At 37.8% G+C, this 18815-nt stretch overlaps 1 protein-coding gene across 1 annotated transcript; it reads right to left on the bottom strand.

Annotated features, from left to right (window-relative positions):
• Nucleotides 1–3120: 3120 nt before the first annotated feature.
• On the bottom strand, nucleotides 3121–5635 carry LOC145061087 (ferredoxin--nitrite reductase, chloroplastic-like). The gene is made up of 4 exons (XM_079008466.1): nucleotides 5113–5635; nucleotides 4520–4874; nucleotides 4140–4428; nucleotides 3121–4046 (listed from the first exon to the last, which is right to left on the bottom strand). Exons 1-4 carry the CDS (start codon nucleotides 5498–5500, stop codon nucleotides 3306–3308), a joined length of 1773 nt encoding a protein of 590 aa, XP_078864592.1. The 5' UTR covers nucleotides 5501–5635; the 3' UTR covers nucleotides 3121–3305.
• Between the last annotated feature and the right edge of the window lie 13180 nt (nucleotides 5636–18815).

The raw sequence follows: 18815 nt of genomic DNA, 5'->3' as shown, positions 1-18815 counted from the left end.
TCGCCTCAGCACAAGCCACCAGCTTCTCCGACGGCTGCTGCACCTCCACAAGGACATCCTATGATAACTCGAGCCAAATCTGGTATTTTTAAGCCTCGTCATCGTGCTGATTTGTCTTATGTTCTGTCATCTCCTATTCACCATGCATTATTTGCTGCAAAAGAGCCTAAAGGTTTCAAAACGGCTGCCAAAGATCCCAAGTGGTTTTCAGCCATGTGTGATGAAATGCGTGCATTAAAATTAAACTCCACATAGGATCTTGTACCTCGTCCATCACATACCAACATTGTTGGTTCTAAATGGGTTTTTCGTACCAAGTTTCATGCTGATGGTTCGATTGATAAGTTTAAAGCTCGTCTTGTTGCTCAAGGGTTTACTCAGGTTCCAGGGCTCGATTATTCTGCCACCTTTAGTCCTGTTGTTAAGGCTTCTACTGTTCATATTATCTTATCTCTTGCAGTTCTTAACAAATGTCCCTTGCATCAACTTGATGTTAAAAATGCCTTTTTGCATGGTGATTTATCTGATACTGTCTTCATGGAGCAACCACCTGGGTTTGTTGACTCACGCTTTCATAATCATGTTTGTCATTTAAAAAAGGTTTTTTATGGCCTCAAGCAAGCACCTAGAGCCTGGTTTCAACATCTCAGTGCTTTTCTCTTAAGTCTTGGATTCTCATGCAGTAGAGCTGATCCGTCGTTGTTCATTTTTAAAAAGGATTCGACTCTTCTCTACTTATTAGTCTATGTTGACGATATTATTCTCACTGGCAATATCCCTCTATTATACGAACTTTCACCAATCGTTTGAATAAGGAATTTGTTATCACTGATCTCGGAAAGCTTAATTACTTTCTTGGATTGGAGGTATCCTATCATGACACTGGTCTTTTTCTTAGTCAATCGAAGTATGCCCATGATATTCTATCTCGTGCTCATATGTTGGATGCTAAACCGGTTTCTACACCACTTTCTACTATGGATTATTTCACAAGTCAAGGTACTCCATTTTCCGATGTCACTTTATATCGGTCTCTAGTTGGTGCATTACAGCACCTCACAATCACTCGTCCTGACTTGTCTTATGTCGTTAATCAAGTGAGTCAATTCTTACATGCTCCTATGGTTGATCACTTTAATGCTGTCAAACGTATCTTACGTTATGTCAAAGGCACTCTGTCATATGGGCTTTCATTTTCTCATGCATCGTCTCCCTCTATTTTGGGGTATTCTGATGCTAATTGGGCACGTTGTATCGGGACACGAAGATCTACTTATGGTTACTCTATTTTTTTTGGGGAAATTTGGTTTCTTGGAGTGCTAAGAAACAACCCACCGTGTCTCGCTCTAGTTGTGAGTCGGAATATCGAGCTCTTGCCAACACTGCTTCGGAGGTTATTTGGATTACTCACTTACTTAGTGAATTATATGTTCTGCCTTCTGGACGTCCAACAATTCTGTGTGACAATCGCAGTGCTATTTTTCTTAGTCAAAATCCCGTTGCCCACAAACGTGCCAAGCATATAGATATCGATTATCACTTTGTTCGTGAATTGGTTCTTTCTGGCAAGCTGCATACTAAGTATGTCTCTACTCATCTTCAACTTGCGAATATTTTCACGAAAAGCTTACCCAGACCTTTATTTGAGGATTTTCGTTCCAAGCTTTGTGTCGGTCCTTGCCTGACTTCGCTTGGGGGGGGGGGGGGGGGTAATAGAGTAGAATGTTCTAGATTTATGTATAATTGTTATTTATTTGTATAGATCCTATTATTTATGATATCTTGTTGTAATCTTCTTTTATATATATTGATCAATGATATACACAGATCTCATGGTGATTCATTCTAAATCTCTCACCTTACCAAGTAATTATATAAAAGTTGTTCAAAAGGAATTCTATGCTCTAACTCGATTAATAAGGCTATGATATATCATTTAATGTTGATTAGGCATGCCGGCTTACCAACCAAACAATAAATATGTCAATCATTAATAAATATGTCAAATCATCTAATAATCTAAATCAGTTAGTTACCATAAAATATGATGTGAACAAAGGTGTACTATGATGGTATTTGTTGTATAAAGAACTTAATTCATTGGTTGTTTTTAATGGCTAAACTTTGATGTTTTTTAATAAATTTGAAACTTAATGACTCTTTAGTGACTCTCCTAAGTCATTTTTCTTCCTAATTTTGCATTTATTTTTTTCTTCCGTAATTTTAACCCACTAACCTTGAGTAACCGATTATCATAAGTTATAATAAAAACAAAATGTGTACCTTAATGGTATTTTTTTATACAGATGTCTTAATTTACTAATATTTTTTGTACTGGATAAACATGAATAAGTTTTTTTTAAACAAATTTGAAAATTAATTATCATCCTAACTCCTCGGTCATTCTTCGAATATTCTATATTGAACACTATAAGACTAGAGAGAGTGGTGTCTCACTTGCACAATCCACGTAGGCACCACGTAGAATTTGTCACGCTACATCAAAAATTTGTCATTTAGAGGGTATAGGTTGTCACTGTTGCCACAACTTTTTAAAATTTAAAATTAGTATTATTTTATCTACTTTTTAAATGCTAACCTTTTGATTGGTAGTTGTAAGGAAAAGAAAGAGGGTTGAACTCGGTAAGAAACTGCCGAGCTCGCAGGGTGGTGTTCAGGGGCGAACCTAGGGGTGATCTACAGTGGCACCGGCAACTCCTAACTATTCCGACCGTAGTGGAAAAATTTTCGAAAATATTACTTTTTTTTACTACCATGCAACCCCTAACTCTCCCGTTCAACTCTGCGTCCGCCCCTGATGGTGTTTGCCAACTGGCGGTTGCCGAGACCAATCCTTGAAGCTTAAGCATGAATTGGTAGCATAAACATCCCTTTCTATGCTGGACTAATAGAAACACAATACCCTTAAAAAATGCCCAATGAATCGCAACCTAAGCCCAATACGTGACACTATCAAGGCTTGATTTGATGTTGTACTTGGCAAATAATAATAATAATAATAATAATAATAATAATAATAATAATAATAATAATAAAACGTATATTATTTATAAATAGGAGAGAAAACTAATTTAAAATGTTAAATTGGAAGCAGTCCCGTATGAATTCCCAAATTTTTCATAATTATTAGTATTACACAATTACTGAATTAGCAAAAGTAAAAGATATGTGGAATTTTGGACAACATTAAACTCACTGTACCTCTAGGCAACATTACAACTTTCACTTTTAGCCCCTTCATTTCATATGGATGTACACTTGTTACCTTTGCACCAATATTCTTTTCATTCTTCTCCCTCTTCTCTTTCTCTTGAAACAGCACCAAATTTTTCAACCAAAATATCCACAACTACAGGCACCAAGTCCTTACAAGGGACACCCTTCTTATAAATCTCCCCCAAATGTGAATCACTTCCAATTCTACCCCCCAAGTAAACATCGGCCCCTTCAACAACCTTTCCGTTTCCATCCCTAGTCATGCATCCCATGAACCCTATATCCGCCACTTGAACCTGCCCGCATGTGTTCGGGCAGCCCGTCCAATGCATCCGCACTGGACGGGTCACAGAAACAAGTCTCCCGACTTCTTCTGTAACCTTTAAAGCACGAGCTTTTGTCTCGATTATCGCCTGCCCACAAAACTGGTTACCCGTACAAGCCACTAACCCTTTCATCAAAATAGGTGGTTCGGGTAAAAACTTTTCTTTCAAAAGAGGCTCGTCAAGCAAAGCTTTGACTTTTGAGTTCTCGATATTTGGGATTATAATATTCTGCTCCACGGTTAGCCGAAGCTCACCTGAGCCATACTGATCGGCTAACCGTGCAAGTTCGTCCATGTCATCAGCCTGGACGCGACCCACGGGAACATGAAGGCCTACAAAACTGAGACCTTCTTGTTTCTGTGGGTTTACACCAAACATATCCCTTCTCCCCCATTTTGGGTCAACAAGATCTTCCGAAGATGCCCTCTCCAATGCTTGTTCCGGCATTCTCTTCACCACTTCAGATCTAAACCCTTCCACACCCTGCACCCCAAAGTTACACAAATTAGCAAAACTAGCCCTTCAAGAATAAAAAAGTCACTTTTTTACTCAAGATTTCGAAAAAACGCGACTTACAAGTTCGTCAATCAACCACATCATTCTAGTCTTTTGTCTATTCCCTCTTGTACCAAGATCCCGATACGCCTCAAGTATCGCGCCACAAACCGGGACAACATCTTCAGCCGGGACCCACGCATCGAGAGGGATGGCTTCCGCACATCTTTTCGGGCTAAAAAATCCACCCACCAACAAATTGAACCCAAATCGACCTTTCTTTGTGGCTGGCATGTAGGCAAGATCATTGATATGAGGGTGCTCATAAAGATCATGTGAACCAATCACACACACATTCCACTTTCGTGGCCTGTAAAAACCAGTACAAATTAATATCAAAATCTATCTTTCTTTTTAAAGAAAGTAAATAAAAGTACTACACCAAGATCCAAGAAGATTACAAGTTGGTAAATTCGGGATTCCCTCGCGAATTGGCAGTGATGAATTGTGATAAAAGATTCGTGTAAGGTCTTGTGTCCACAATCTCATAAGGATCGATCCCTGCGAGTGGATTGCCAACTGGGTTTCTTACGTTGTCCATACCACTTTGAAGACTTGTTAAGCCGACTTCATCGAGACCCTTTAGGATTGATGGCACATCAGACAGTGTAACACCACGAATTTGCCAGTTTTGACGTGTGGTGACGTCAGCACAGCCTTGTTCACCATACTGTTTTATGACACTAGCCAAGTATCGGGTTTGGGCACTTGTTGTTACGCCGTTTGGAAGCTTCAATCTCATCATAAACCGGCCATCTGTGGATTAATTAAACGCCATTGATAACAAGATCAGAGCTTGACAAATATGTCAATCTAAAAAATAAAAATTAATGGGTGGGTATGTTCTTGATTGATCTAAAGATTCAAGAATAAACGATTACGAAATGTTTTTGAATCAAAAGTTATGATCTTTCTGGTGATGTGAAGTGAAAAATCGAAGTTCAATTCGAATCTTGAAATTATGAACACTAAGTAAGATTTAAATTGGGCTTACATTGATGCTTCCTTCTGTGAAACAGACCGAGCCATTTGAGTCTGACATCAACATCATCTTTAGTGTCTTTAGATTTATCGATTTCTTCGAATGGGATTTTTGCAAGATCTTCAATCCCATTTTCCATGAACAGTTTCATCGGTTCAGCAGCAATTTTCACCTTTTCTTGTGGATTAATACCTTGCCGGAACTTCTCTTTCAGAACAAAATACCCGCCTTTCTTTTCGACTCTGGGTTCCAGTCTTTCAGCCGTGATCTCCTCCGGCGCCTGAGGAGGAGCTGGCACGGCGGTTTGAGATGGGTTTGCATAGAGCCTGGTGGCACTGATATTGGTTATCGGACTGAGAAATGAATTGGGTGCGAGGAATTTTACAGAGAAAGCTGACATGTCGCCGGAAAATGATGAGAAGAGGGGAAGGCGGTGATGTTGAAGGAAGATGAGAGAGAAGTGTGGCCATTTTTGTAGGGTGGACTGGTGGAGGAGGAGGTGGGTGCGGATGCCTTTTGGATATTGGTAAGGGTCATGCTGTGTTTTAAGTCATATGGATGGCTATGAGAATTGAGAAGAAGATACAAGGCAACGACAATTTAGATCATGTCTCTTGTCAGAAACTAATTTTCCAATGGTTTCAGAATGTATTTAATATTCTGTTTTTTTAGAAAAAAAAAACTTCAAGATTTTAACATACTATATATATATATATATATATATATATATATATATATATATATATATATATATATATATATATATATATATATATATATATATTTTAATATTTTTTTAGAAAAAATATAAGTAATTAAGGAAAACGATCTAAAAAATTATATATATATATATATATATATATATATATATATATATATATATATATTATTGTTTTATTTTTTTGTAAAATACCTTCTTCAATTTATTGTTTTATAAAAATTCAGTCCTTATTATCGGCTATTTCAAATTAACTTTCCAATTATCCACATTTATTCATTAATGTTTTTGTTTTGGTAAAATAAATTATTGTTATTTTTGTACATGTTGGAAGTCATTTTATGCATCTTTTAGGATAGTTTTTATTATTATTTAGCATTATATTTTACAAATTTACATGTTATTTATTCAAATAATGTTCAGCTCATTTATTTTATTAGAAGTCTCGTACTGCTTATATTTTTTATGTCAATTTCAGATAGTTCGAGTGGAGTAGTGCTTTGGGAGCAGCTGGATGCATATTTGGAGCCTAAATGGAGTTAGAACTGAATGAGTATGTTGATGAATGCTTGAAAGATTATTTGGTCAAGAAGCATTCGATCGAATTGATCATACGAAGATAGAATCTGCAATTTGAAGCTACAGGATGTTGTTGGTAATTTTGACCCCCTGTTAGTATTTTGACCATACCTCATTAACCGTAACTCCGATTAACGAGATTCAAGATGTTTTGAAAATTAGACACAATTAGGGATAACTTTCGAGTTCGTGAAAAACGAAAAATTTGCGATTTCATGGCCCAAAAATGCAATCGCATGTATGATCGCATGTTTTTCCTGCGATCGCATGTTTGCCACGAAGCTTCCTAGGGTCAAAATAAGTCGTCTGGAAGTCATCTAAAGTAAAAACTCAAAACATGTGATCGCAACCTATGTACATGCGATTGGAATTTCCCTCTATGTGATCGCAACTTTGCCAAAAAAAAAAAAAAAAAAACCAGAATAGCATCTTACTTCATTAAAAAGGCTCGAGACGCGTTTTCTTCAAAGATGTGATCGCAACCTAGCCCTATGCGATCGTATGTATTGCCGTTTTTGCTATTGGGCATATAAATAGACCCATATAACATTCCAGTAAAGAGATTTTTGATACCCTAGTCGACTCCTAAGGCTCCAGATGACGAAAAAGACGATTTTGGAGGTGTTTCTTCTCTGATTTCAGCAATTTCTAAAGATCTGAAGACTGTGGATCATCTCCTTCAATTAGATTAGTAAGATTAGTTATTTGATGTTTAATTCTAGTAGTTTTTATCATATTTTAGCCATGTCTGGCTAAAACCCTAGTTTTCAGTTCTACATTAGACAGGTACTGATCATTAGATCTGATTTTTGATTTGTGTTTCGATCTAGATTTTTCATTTTTGTTCTTAATGAATATTTGATTTTAATTCTTGTTAGTCTGATCACCTAGCTAGGGTTTTATCATTCTAGTTAATCAGTTAATAGAATCTGTAATTGTTCTAATTAATTGGTAATAAGTAACAAGTAATAAATCGGTTCATTGTTTGGGATTTGACTTTATTATAAACTGAAAAATCATACATTTACACTTCCGAGCTTGTGAGAAGTATTGGGTATTGCTAGGAATTTTACATAGAACTTAATGCAATTTTTCTGATTTAATTAAGAGCTTGTTTAATTGAACAATAAAAAGTTAAGGTTAATTCAAAGAGCTTGTTTTGATTAACTAATTTAGGTAAAAGAGAAATTACTAGAGTTTGTTAGTTATTCTTAGTACCAGCTTAAATAGAACGCATCTCAAATAATTAGATATGTATTAGTTGGATGATTAGGAAATTCGCATCATAGCTGAAACCGTTTTTATTATTGATTTTCATTTAATTTAATATCACTGCATTTTTAGTTTTTAGTTTATAATTAAAACCCCCCTTTTATATTCTGTTTCTTGACTAGATGTGTCTGATGCAAAAATGCATTGACTTTTAGGTTGTGTCCCTAAGGATTCGACTCTACTTCCTTGTACTATATATTTAGTGCAACCAGTAGTGATAAATGATGTGTGTGAACTCAACTAGTTTTAAACCTACTTTTAATTATAAAATTAACACACAAAGGCAGTGGACCTATCAATTGTGGTGTAGCTAAATAAGTAGGGTATCGAACTCAGGGAATGAAAAATTTAAACTAATAGCTAATATTATCTAAAAAACAAGTAATAAAAGGAAAGGTTTTCTCTAGTTTTGCAAGACTAGAAAACTTAAATAAACTAACTAACACGCAATTTAACTAACTAGCAGCTAAGACAAGTTATTACCACTAAATTCCATAATTAAGAGGACTTCTGTTTAGGTTCGACTCATTTGATCCCATGGATGATTTTATAGTGAATGTTTCGGATTAATTCTTCATTGGTTACCGATTGAGGTGATTGGGTTCACATTCGTTATTACTAATCCTTAAAAAACAGATTAATTCAAGCAATGGCCAGTTGTCTAAATTAATGAATTTCCTAGATATTGATTCGGGTTAAGTAAGACTTGTAGTGGTTAATTAACTTGGTCATTCAATTAACCTCTTGCTGATGGTTCGTCATGCAAGCTCACACATTAACTTCCCTATCTTCTAGTTAATTCTAGTTTCACGTTCGTTATTCCTAGACATACAATTATGTGGTCACGTAAATCATATGAAATTAATAACTAAAAGATGTTCATACAACTTAATTACTGATTTATTAACAGAAGATTAGTTATTATTAACATATAAGGTTCTTTAACAAGCTTAACAAAACATAATCACCAATTAAAATTAATCCTAACCATAAAATCAAACCATGTTCACAAAATCATCTACCCTAAACAGAAGAATAAGGGTTTAGTTCATAATTGCAGTAAACTTAAGCTAAAAAACGAATTTAAAGAGTTTAAAAATGGTTCAAATCAAAAGATTACTAAGAATAAACTAAAGTTACCTTAATTCTCTTCAAGATTGAATGTAGGGTTGATTCCTCTACTTCTCACGACCTAACAACACCTTCAATCGTAATTTGGCCTCCTAGGGTTCCAGAGAAGTCCCTAATTTTGATCTCCAAATCCCTATTTATAGTATTCTGGAAACAAAGGTGACTCGTCGAGTCCAGTGACCGACTCGACGAGTTCGTCACTTAAAATCCGTGTACGGCAAGGACTTCTAGAGTATCGCGAAGAGTATACGTCCCTACTCGACGAGTCCTTCTTGTTTTTGGCATTTTTCTTCTTTGTTCCGTTCCCGAGTTTTCCTTCGTATCTCCTGCTTCCTTTTGCTTCCGAGCTTCTCTTTTGAACTGAAAGTATAATTTGAACAATATTAAGTATCTTTTGTCCATAAATTGATACAAAATCAATAATAATTAATAAAATAATGAATGATTTTTATGACTAAATAAGCCCATATTAATTTTATTTGTTTAAATCGGGTGCGATAACTGGTCTAACAGTACACATTCAATCTTTATGATCGTTTCTTCAGGTTTTACTCACATGACATCATGTGTGGTACAATCATTAACAATGTGTTTTCATATATGGTTCGTCTCTCACTTATATCAATAACCTAATTCACGAATCGGTCAAATAATGTTGGTTCCCTAGTTTTCTCCAAGAAGAATAGGTATTCGACATCGATTTCATCTATCTTCATAGCAAACAACGAGATTCTTTGTGATTTATTCATCCCAAATCAGATTTGCACTTCGAAGACAAAAGAACACCCTGACAAAAGGTTTAGAGTGTTCCCTAATTCCTTGGTATGTCGATTTTGACCATTTTTCCCTAAATGAGTTTTTTGTTCTTTTCAAATTGACATTCTTTATTACATGCTTAATTTTTTTGTTACTAAAGAAACTAGGTAAAAAGTGAAAATGTTGGAAATAGGTTGATGAAGAACATGTCAAATTGACCCCGAATTTTAAAGATGAGCTTACAGTTGTTAAAGGGGAGGTTTCCTGTCTCAAGAAAGAAGTGAATGAGCTGAAGAAGAATTCACGTGGTGATAGGGTTAAAATAACTTGTAATCTTCTGTAATGAATCAAAATTTAGTGGTATTGGTATTGGAATCATTATGGATAATGTATTTTCTTTATCTAATATAATGTAGTTGGATTGGTATTGAATGAAGTTGGTATTGGTATTAAATGTAGTTGGTATTGTACCATAACAGTTACTAATATCAAAACTAAAATGTTATTATCAAAACCACGAGAATCGACATATTATTCCATTATCCAAACGAGCCACGTGTGAGAACACTTCATTAATGATAGTCTCACATAGAATGTCATGTGAGCAAAACTTGAAGAAACAGCTCATACAGACTGAATGTCTACAAAAACAACAAGGACTTATTTTGCAAAAAAAAAACATTAAGAGCTAAATGTGTACAAACTAGGAACTTAAGATGGAGTAGCCGATCATAAGACTAAGTATGTACAAAAAGAACGAGTTGAAGGGCATATTTTACAAAAAAAAAAAAGACTATGTACAAAATAAAAACTAGGGTAAATTACATCGATCGTCCCTCGTACATGTGTCAAAATGCATGTTCAGTCCCTATTTTGAAAAATTAACTTGGACTGTCCCTTTTTTGATTAAAAGTTGCACGTTGTATCCCTTGTTAGTTTAAATTTGTACAATTCATCCCTTGCGAGACATGAAAAGACTATGTTGCCCTTGTTTAATTTATTTTTAATTTTTAATTTTTTTAAATTTTTTTAATTAGTTATAACATTTAAAAAAATGAAGTGGGCCCTCTCTTTCTCTCATAATCTCTCTAGAAGAACTCCGCCTCCACTATTTTCCACCATGAACTGTGTTCCGTTCTTCATAAAATACCCTACTTACATCTTTGAGGGCTTAGGAAAGATGTTAGGAGTGAACTTATGGGTTGCACTCAAACTGTCCCTCACCTTCATTTCACCTCTGCATATATGAACCAAGATTAGAGAAAATATATACCCCTTTCTCCATTCTCTATCACTGGACCAAACCACTTCCAGACACTCTTCTCCTTCTCTTTAGGTACATAAATCCAAGTTCCGACCCCCACTTGAATCTCCGACGATCCCATCTTTATCTCCATCGATCCCCTTTTCAACTTCGTCTTCATCAAAAAGCTTCACCGTTCTCCGATCCAATTTAGCTTTTTATCTTAAATTTATAGATATTTGACTTTTAGTCAAAGATTAACCAAAAGGGAAATTTGGTCATTATTGAGAATGTTGTAAGTGTAACATCCATAAAATTTGAGCTAATTTAAAACTTTTTAAATCATTTAAAACCATTTAGTTATTACATTTTGCTTTCAAAATAGTTTAAACATCAGAGTTCCCAGAAATCAAAATCATCAATCGAGGAAGTGTACGGTCATGCCTTTGCCTTCCTGCGGTCATCCGCTGAACCTGAAACAATAAACTGAAATTGTAAGCCCGAAAGCTTAGTGAGTCGCCCCCAAAATACCCACACACACAACAATACACATACAATAACAAACAACATACTATGGGTCCAATCATCCATCGGGATGGAATACCCCAGACCCTCAATCATTGGGTTGGAATGCCAACATACCGATACACTTCACATAACACATATACAACTAATTGCATGTACTGGGTCCACAGATTTACAGACTGGATTACCACTGGGCCCACAGTGTGAGTCTGGATTGTCTTTTGGGCCCACAACTCACATCTGGATTGCCATCAAGCCCACAGTACTAGTCTCCCTCAACTCGTATCTGGAATGCTCCTGGGTTTGTTGGTTACCGCACGGAGTAGTTTCACCTCAACCCATACCACATAATATGTCGACATATAACACAACTAATGCACATACAGATAATCACATAATACTATAGGTAGTCCTACAGATCTACCTAACTGACATAGCAACTAACATGCAACACTAACTCATACTCAACATAATACCAACTGGTAGGATATCATATCCAATGGGTCGGCCTTGGTGCCTTAGACCCCTTAGTATAAGTGAGGATAACTCACCTCGCAACTGACGTGCTGAAATGATAAGCTCCACTCTCGGATCATTATCACAACTCCAGCGCCTATATTCACCATAAAACCATACTTATAATTTACAATTTCCCAAAATGCTCCCAGAAGTCAACTAGTCAACCCTTGGTCAAATTCCAAGTCAATGGTCAAGGTCAGCAGTCCATGTTGACCTCAACTCGCCGAGTACAACCAGCCACTCGTCGAGTTCCTTGCATAACTCGTCAACTTGTCGAGTTACTTGAGTGACTTGTTGAGTTCCTAATGTTTGCGGCCGTAAACTCCATGGCCAACTCGTCGAGTTTCCCAGCAACTAGCCGAGTTCATGCGTGCCAAAAAGTCGGGAAAACCCTAACTAAATCGCCGGGTCACCCTATTGACTCGCCGAGTTCACGACTATCTTCATCGAACTCGCCGAGTTGACCATGCAACTCGTCGAGTCCCTTCAGTCCATTATCCATTCAGATGCTTTTTAAGCCATGATAAGGTCCCATATTACAGATCAAACTTCCCAAGGCATGTTGATCACGTGAAGTTGCAAACTTTACGTGCATGCAAGGCTCTAAAGCCTTATAATGACAAAACAAAGCTTGCAATGGAGTTTTACACTTAAAGAGAGGTTCAAACTTGCGAAAGCAGAAAGCTTTATGGGCTTAGAGACCAAAGAGAGTTCAGATCTCAAGTTACAACTTCAGATCTTAGCTCATACCCAAGAGTAGCTTCTTATTATGCTAGAAAAGCCCAAAACTTCATCCATATGAGATTTTGAAGGAACAGAGACCAAGATAATGACTTGATACCTTCTAAGAGATACAAACTGAGGTAGATATCAGATCCCCACACATTCTTTGCTCTTAGCCACTTGCTTTCCAAGTTCTTCTCACTAAGAATCCTCTTCCAAAGCTTAAAATACACAAATGGAGCACTCTCACACGAATTAGGGTTTATGGACTATCAAGAGGCTGTAAGGGGAGGCTAAGGAGGCCAATGATCCTTTAAATAGGGTGCAAAACCCCGAAAATTAGGGTTTCATCCTCTAGCTCCTACTCATCGAGTCCCTACTTGGACTCGGGGAGTAGGTCACTTAAACACGTTCTCCCTTACTTGAACTAGACTTCATCCTCGAAGTCGGTTGCGGTGAACATCCTCGGATAGTGCTCCCACATCTCCGTCTCCGACTCCCACATCCACTCGGACCCTCTTTGGTGCTCCCACCGTACCTTTACCAAAGGTACCTCCTTGTTCCGCAGAACCTTCACCCTTCTCTCCAGTATGGTCACATGTCTTTCAATAGAATCCAGACGCTCACCGACCTGAATGTCATTCAACGATACTATCGCCTCCTGATCCATGATTCACTTTCGCAACTGTGAAATGTGAAAGGTGATGTGAATCCCAATCGAACCTTTTCATAAGGTCTATCTGTAACGCCCGTAAATCCGGGCTAGTCAAATTAGAGGCAATAGGGGTCGAAAACGAATTTTTGACAAAATATTTTTTTAGAATAAATAATCTTAACCAAGTTGTAGAATATGTCTCAAGGTTTCCGTGCATATAAAGAACGCCGAAATCCGAGTTATAACAAAGAAGTTATGGCCCGTCGAAGTTTTACGGCAAAACCGGCATGGCACCGGGAAGCGTAAATAGTGAATTTACGATAGAGCGAGATTTAGCCTTAGCAATCTAAACAAAAGTTGTAGAATATGTTAAACTAAGAGCGTCGATAAAAAGAACGCCCAAATCTGACTTCGTATGAGGAAGTTATGATTTTTCTAAGATTCGGCTTAGCAGTGCACGGCCCGAAACTCGAATTTTAGTTCGAGCAGTTTTTGGCTTACGCGACCTAAATGAGAGTTGAAGATCTCATTAATAGGAACTCAACGGTAAAAAGATGGACGAAAACGGAGTTCGTATGAAAGAGTTACGAATTCTTCGCGGTCATTTAACAGTCTAAACACCTCCTACTGTTAAATTTAAGATCGGTCGAGAATTTGCCGACGGAGTCTAAATGAAAGTTGTAGATCTTGATTTTACCTACGCGTGGATATAAAGAACGTCAAAAACGGAGCTCGTATGCGAGAGTTATGATTTTTCTAAGTTTGAAGGCTGATACGCGATAGGGGGTGACGTGGCACCACCAGAATTGGACACGTGGCACCACCAGAAATTTGCCACATGCACCAACTCGGCGAGTAGGTCAGTCAGCACCCCTATAAATAGAGGTGCCGGGTTCCCTCATTCTTCACACCTTCCTAAACAATTCTTTCTCTCTCTAGACTCTCTCTCTCTAGCCCCCTAACCCCCCTAAAAGCCTAGGTAAACCCCCTAGCACCCAAAGGAAGACCCGAGGCTCCCGGAGTCCAAAGAAAAGAGCCTTTCGGCTCGGGAACGCTGCTCCAGTGAAGCCCGGTTTTCGAGAAAAACCTGTTGTAAGTGAGTTGTACCTATCCTATCTTTAGTTTAGCTTATGTTTTAATATAGTAATGTTATTAGGACCTTATAATAAGTACTTGGGCTATTATTATGGGTTATATAAGTATCGTTTAACGCTTATATAATAGTAATAATAGCTAGACAATTAATTAGTCGCGGTGAATATTAGACTAAACCCTAGTGGCAATGATACTAGGTTTTGCCGAAGGAAAAGTGTGTTAAGAGTAACGAAGTGCTGTCCAAGCGCCGAGTCACCACCTACTCAGGTGAGTGCATATTCCCTTTCATCTTACACATAGATATGAAGTATTTTATATAAACTACGTGCTATGTGTGCATATTATCTGAATACTTGCTGTCTATGCTGGATGAACGTTTTATACATGTTTTAAAGGATTTAAACTGTATATGTATTTTATATATACGAATATGTTGGGTATGAGATGAGTAGATGAATGATGAGAGATAGAAGATGACGTGAGTATACATTGGCAGCTATAGACTTAGTGGCTATGGGACAAACACCGGTAGCTATGGACTTAGTGCCTGTTAGACGCTGGTAGCTATGGATTTAGTACCTGTTAGGAATTGGTAGCTATGGACTTAGTACCTATTAGTTAGACGCTGGTAGATATGGATTTAGTACCTGTTAGGAATTGGTAGCTATGGACTTAGTACCTATTGAACACTGGTAGCTATGGATTTAGTACCCGATGAGTAGGATATAGCAGCTATGGATTTAGTGCTTTACGAACGAACGTCGGCAGCTATGGATTTAGTGCCAGTCCTATAACCCTGGAAGTAAGGGATTTCGGAATAAACAAATGCAGGATAGATGACTCTTAGGTTAAATCCTTAAGAGTAAAGAAGATAATGGGGATGGGTAATTGGGTTAATTGTTTGATGATTGAACATAATAATTATATTATTGTGAGTTGAAAACCCTATGTACTCACCAGGTTTCGCAACCTGACCCACTCAGTTTATTTATATCACAGGTGTTGATATGAAGTCACTTTACACTGAGAGATTTAAAGAGATGTAGATCACTAGTGTAAACAAATGTAAGTTCTGTTTATGCTTATGTTTCTGTATTAACGATGACATCCCAAACGTTTTAAAATGAAATAAATACATTTCTTCGAAAATGTTTTAATAACGTATTTACCATGTTTTCTGGGAACAAATTCCACAACATTTTTATAAAATGAAGTACTCTGATTTTTATAAAGCATAAACAAAATCGGTCTTTTCTGGCCGTGATTTTGGGGATGTCACAGTTGGTATCAGAGCATTAGTTTAAGCGAACTAGGAATATGGATTTATTTCTAGACTTAAACTTAGAATCCTAAGCGGTGATTATGAGGTGTGAGCACTAGCTTATTTTAGGAATGATGCCTAAATTGCTTTTATGTGCTAAATGCTTTGTGCATGATATGTTGTTATTTGTTCGGATCTATGGTCTGTTGCCGACCGGATCTGGAAACCTTATGTGTTTAGGATTCTAAGCGTTTAACTACGATATTAAAACTAGCATATAAACGTTTCGGAGTGATAAGGATGATTTAAACGTCAATCCTAAGTAAAGGTCTAGATTCACCTTATTCGGTGTAGAGATCAGGATGGCAAGAACCCGTAGCGGAAACGTAAACGCAAATGGGAATAGGAACCAACCCCCAGTGGTTCAGCAAATACCTATTGTTGACGAAGTTGCACCTGAGCCAGTCACCATGGTTGGAGTTCAAGCCATGATTCGGGCTATGCTAGCTGAACAAAGGGAAGAAATGAGGGGGATGTCAAATAGGGACGAACCTACCATACATGTTGAGCCAACCGATCCAATTCCCGAACAATCTGAGGAAGGGAACTACAGCCGCCAAGTGAGTCAAGTGGGGACTCAAGGTGATCAAAGGGATGGCCCAAAGAGGAGAAACGACAAGGATGGGCGAATGTACAAGAATTTCTTGGGTGCGAAACCACCAAGCCTCTCAGGAAGCCCAAAGCCGGTTGAGATTATGGATTGGATCTCTGAGATGGAGATGGTGTTTGAGAGCTGCAGCTGTAACGAGAAACAGAAGACTGTCTTCGTAGTAAGACAGTTGAAAACTAGAGTCTTGAGCTGGTGGAAGCTATTGGCAGATACGATGCCACGAGGATAAACCTTAAGGATGTCATGGGAAGAGTTTTTGGAACAGTTAAAAATGCAGTACTGCTCGGAGATAGATTTGATAGACCTAAACAATGAGTTTCAGAACTTGAAGAAAGGGAAGATGAGTGTTGATGAGTATGCCACCGCATTCACCGAGAGGATGAAGCTATTCCCCTACTTGGTGCCTACTGAACTCTCCAAGATTGATAGGTTTGCTAACGGACTACCCATTGACTTTGGCCCAATGGTCAAAATGGAAACTACCTTGAAGGCAGTTGTTAGGGCAGCTAAGAACGTAGAGGCCCAAATAAGAGAAAAGGGTCTAGAAAAAGATAAGGCAGGAGAGAAGCGGAAGTTTGAAGGATCTTCGAGGTCGAACAAGGAAAGAAAATTCTCAAAGCTTGGAGGAGGAGATGGAGGTGAAGTGAGGTAGTGTGATAGATGCAAGAAGAAGCATGGTGGGAAGTGCAACGAAGAAGTGACTTGTTACAAGTGTGGGAGGACTGGTCACTATTCCAAAGACTGCACACATGATGATAAAGTATGCTACGGATGTGGAGGCAAGGGGCACATGTCCAGAGACTGCCCAAGGAAAAATAAAGCAGCAAGACCAGAAACACCACCAAAACCAAGGGCATTTCACATGATCCTCGACGAAGCAGAAAACCGTGCGAGGAATTAAGGATGAGGACTTCATATCGGAAGATCAAGTTATGTAGTAGCCATAGTATTTTATGATGTAGCCTATTAGAGGCATAGTCTAGGGTGAACTTGAACACCTATGTAATAGTTTCAAGAAATAATAAAAGCTTTGTTTTGTTATCTGGTGTGTTAAATTGTTGTGTGATTTGCTGCATGGTGACTTGGGAAACTGCGAGACAATACTTGGGACAAGTATGAGTAGGTGTGAATGTTAGTAGAGGCCTATACTACCGGAAGCACAGGACTCACACTTGGATCAGGGAAAGTCACAAGGGTACCAAGAAGCTAGTAATTGATTTCATTTTATTCAAGTATGTCGTTACCATTGTTTCGGTAATGACTAAGAAGATTGTTGTTATCCCGACCCTAGTGGTCATATCACATTGAGTCCGACTACGATGAGTAGGTTACGCGGTTCAGAGAACCAAGTTTGACGTAGCGTCCGACTTAAACCAAATGATTGAAATCAAAGCGATCAATAGAAATATCGCGCTAGTTGTTAAAGATGTTGGTAGCTAGAAATGCCTAATGTTAAAGTGTGATTATATCACATTATAACATGAAGGAAGGCATAGTCTGTTTTAGAATTTAACTCTAAGAGACCTAAGTCTAAGTGTTGCAACATATGATGATAGGTCATTAGAATATGACACATCGATCCATAGTAGTAATAAAAGAAATCATCTCAAGTTCGTATCCAGTAAGGATAGAGATTGTGACTTGAAGGTCATAATTGGGAGTCTAGCCTGAGGTAGAGAGCAGGTGAACGATCGAGTACTGCTTACAGTCAATAAGTCTAAGAGATAGACTTGAAGGAATATAGAAGTTATAATCATTACCTAGGATGAAGAGATGACGTATGGAGTCATTATACGAGCCCTGTTTCGTTGATGATTCCGGGACGTAATCATCCTAAGGGGGAGATAATTGTAACGCCCGTAAATCCGGGCTAGTCAAATTAGAGGCAATAGGGGTCGAAAACGACTTTTCGACAAAAGATTTTTTTAGAATAAATAATCTTAACCAAGTTTTAGAATATTTCTCAAGGTTTCCTTGCATATAAAGAACGCCAAAATCCGAGTTATAACGAAGAAGTTATGGCCCGTCGAACTTTTACGGCAAAACCGGCACGGCACCGGAAAGCGTAAATAGTGAATTTACGATAGAGTGAGATTTAGCCTTAGAAATCTAAACAAAAGTTGTAGAATATTTTAAACTAAGAGCGTCGATAAAAAGAACGCCCAAATCTGACTTCATATGAGGAAGTTATGATTTTTCTAAGATTCGGCTTAGCAGTGCACGACCCGAAACTCGAATTTTAGTTCGAGCGGTTTTTGGCTTACGCGACCTAAATGAGAGTTGAAGATCTCATTAATAGGAACTCAACGGTAAAAAGATGGACGAAAACGGAGTTCGTATGAAGGAGTTACGAATTCTTCGCGGTCATTTAACAGTCTAAACGCCTCCTACTGTTAAATTTAAGATCGATCGAGAATTAGCCGACGGAGTCTAAACGAACGTTGTAGATCTTGATTTTACCTATGCGTGGATATAAAGAACGTCGAAAATGGAGCTCGTATGCGAGAGTTATGATTTTTCTAAGTTTGAAGGCTGATACGCGATAGGGGGTGACGTGGCACCACCAGA

This window comes from Lactuca serriola, chromosome 7, assembly GCF_051521515.1.
Source record: "Lactuca serriola cultivar US96UC23 chromosome 7, Lser_US96UC23_V15, whole genome shotgun sequence".
NCBI lineage: Eukaryota > Viridiplantae > Streptophyta > Magnoliopsida > Asterales > Asteraceae > Lactuca > Lactuca serriola.
Note: the sequence above shows the minus strand (reverse complement) of the source record. Positions and strands in the feature narration are given on the sequence as shown.

Bases quoted from the DNA above. Each gene is read 5' to 3' on its own strand.
- LOC145061087 (XM_079008466.1), bottom strand. From the start codon at position 5,500: ATGTCAGCTTTCTCTGTAAAATTCCTCGCACCCAATTCATTTCTCAGT. The intron at 4,875-5,112 runs GTAAGCCCAATT...ATTAATCCACAG, and splicing joins TCACAGAAGGAAGCATCAAT to ATGGCCGGTTTATGATGAGA. The intron at 4,047-4,139 runs GTAAGTCGCGTT...TTTGGGGTGCAG, and splicing joins TGTGGTTGATTGACGAACTT to GGTGTGGAAGGGTTTAGATC.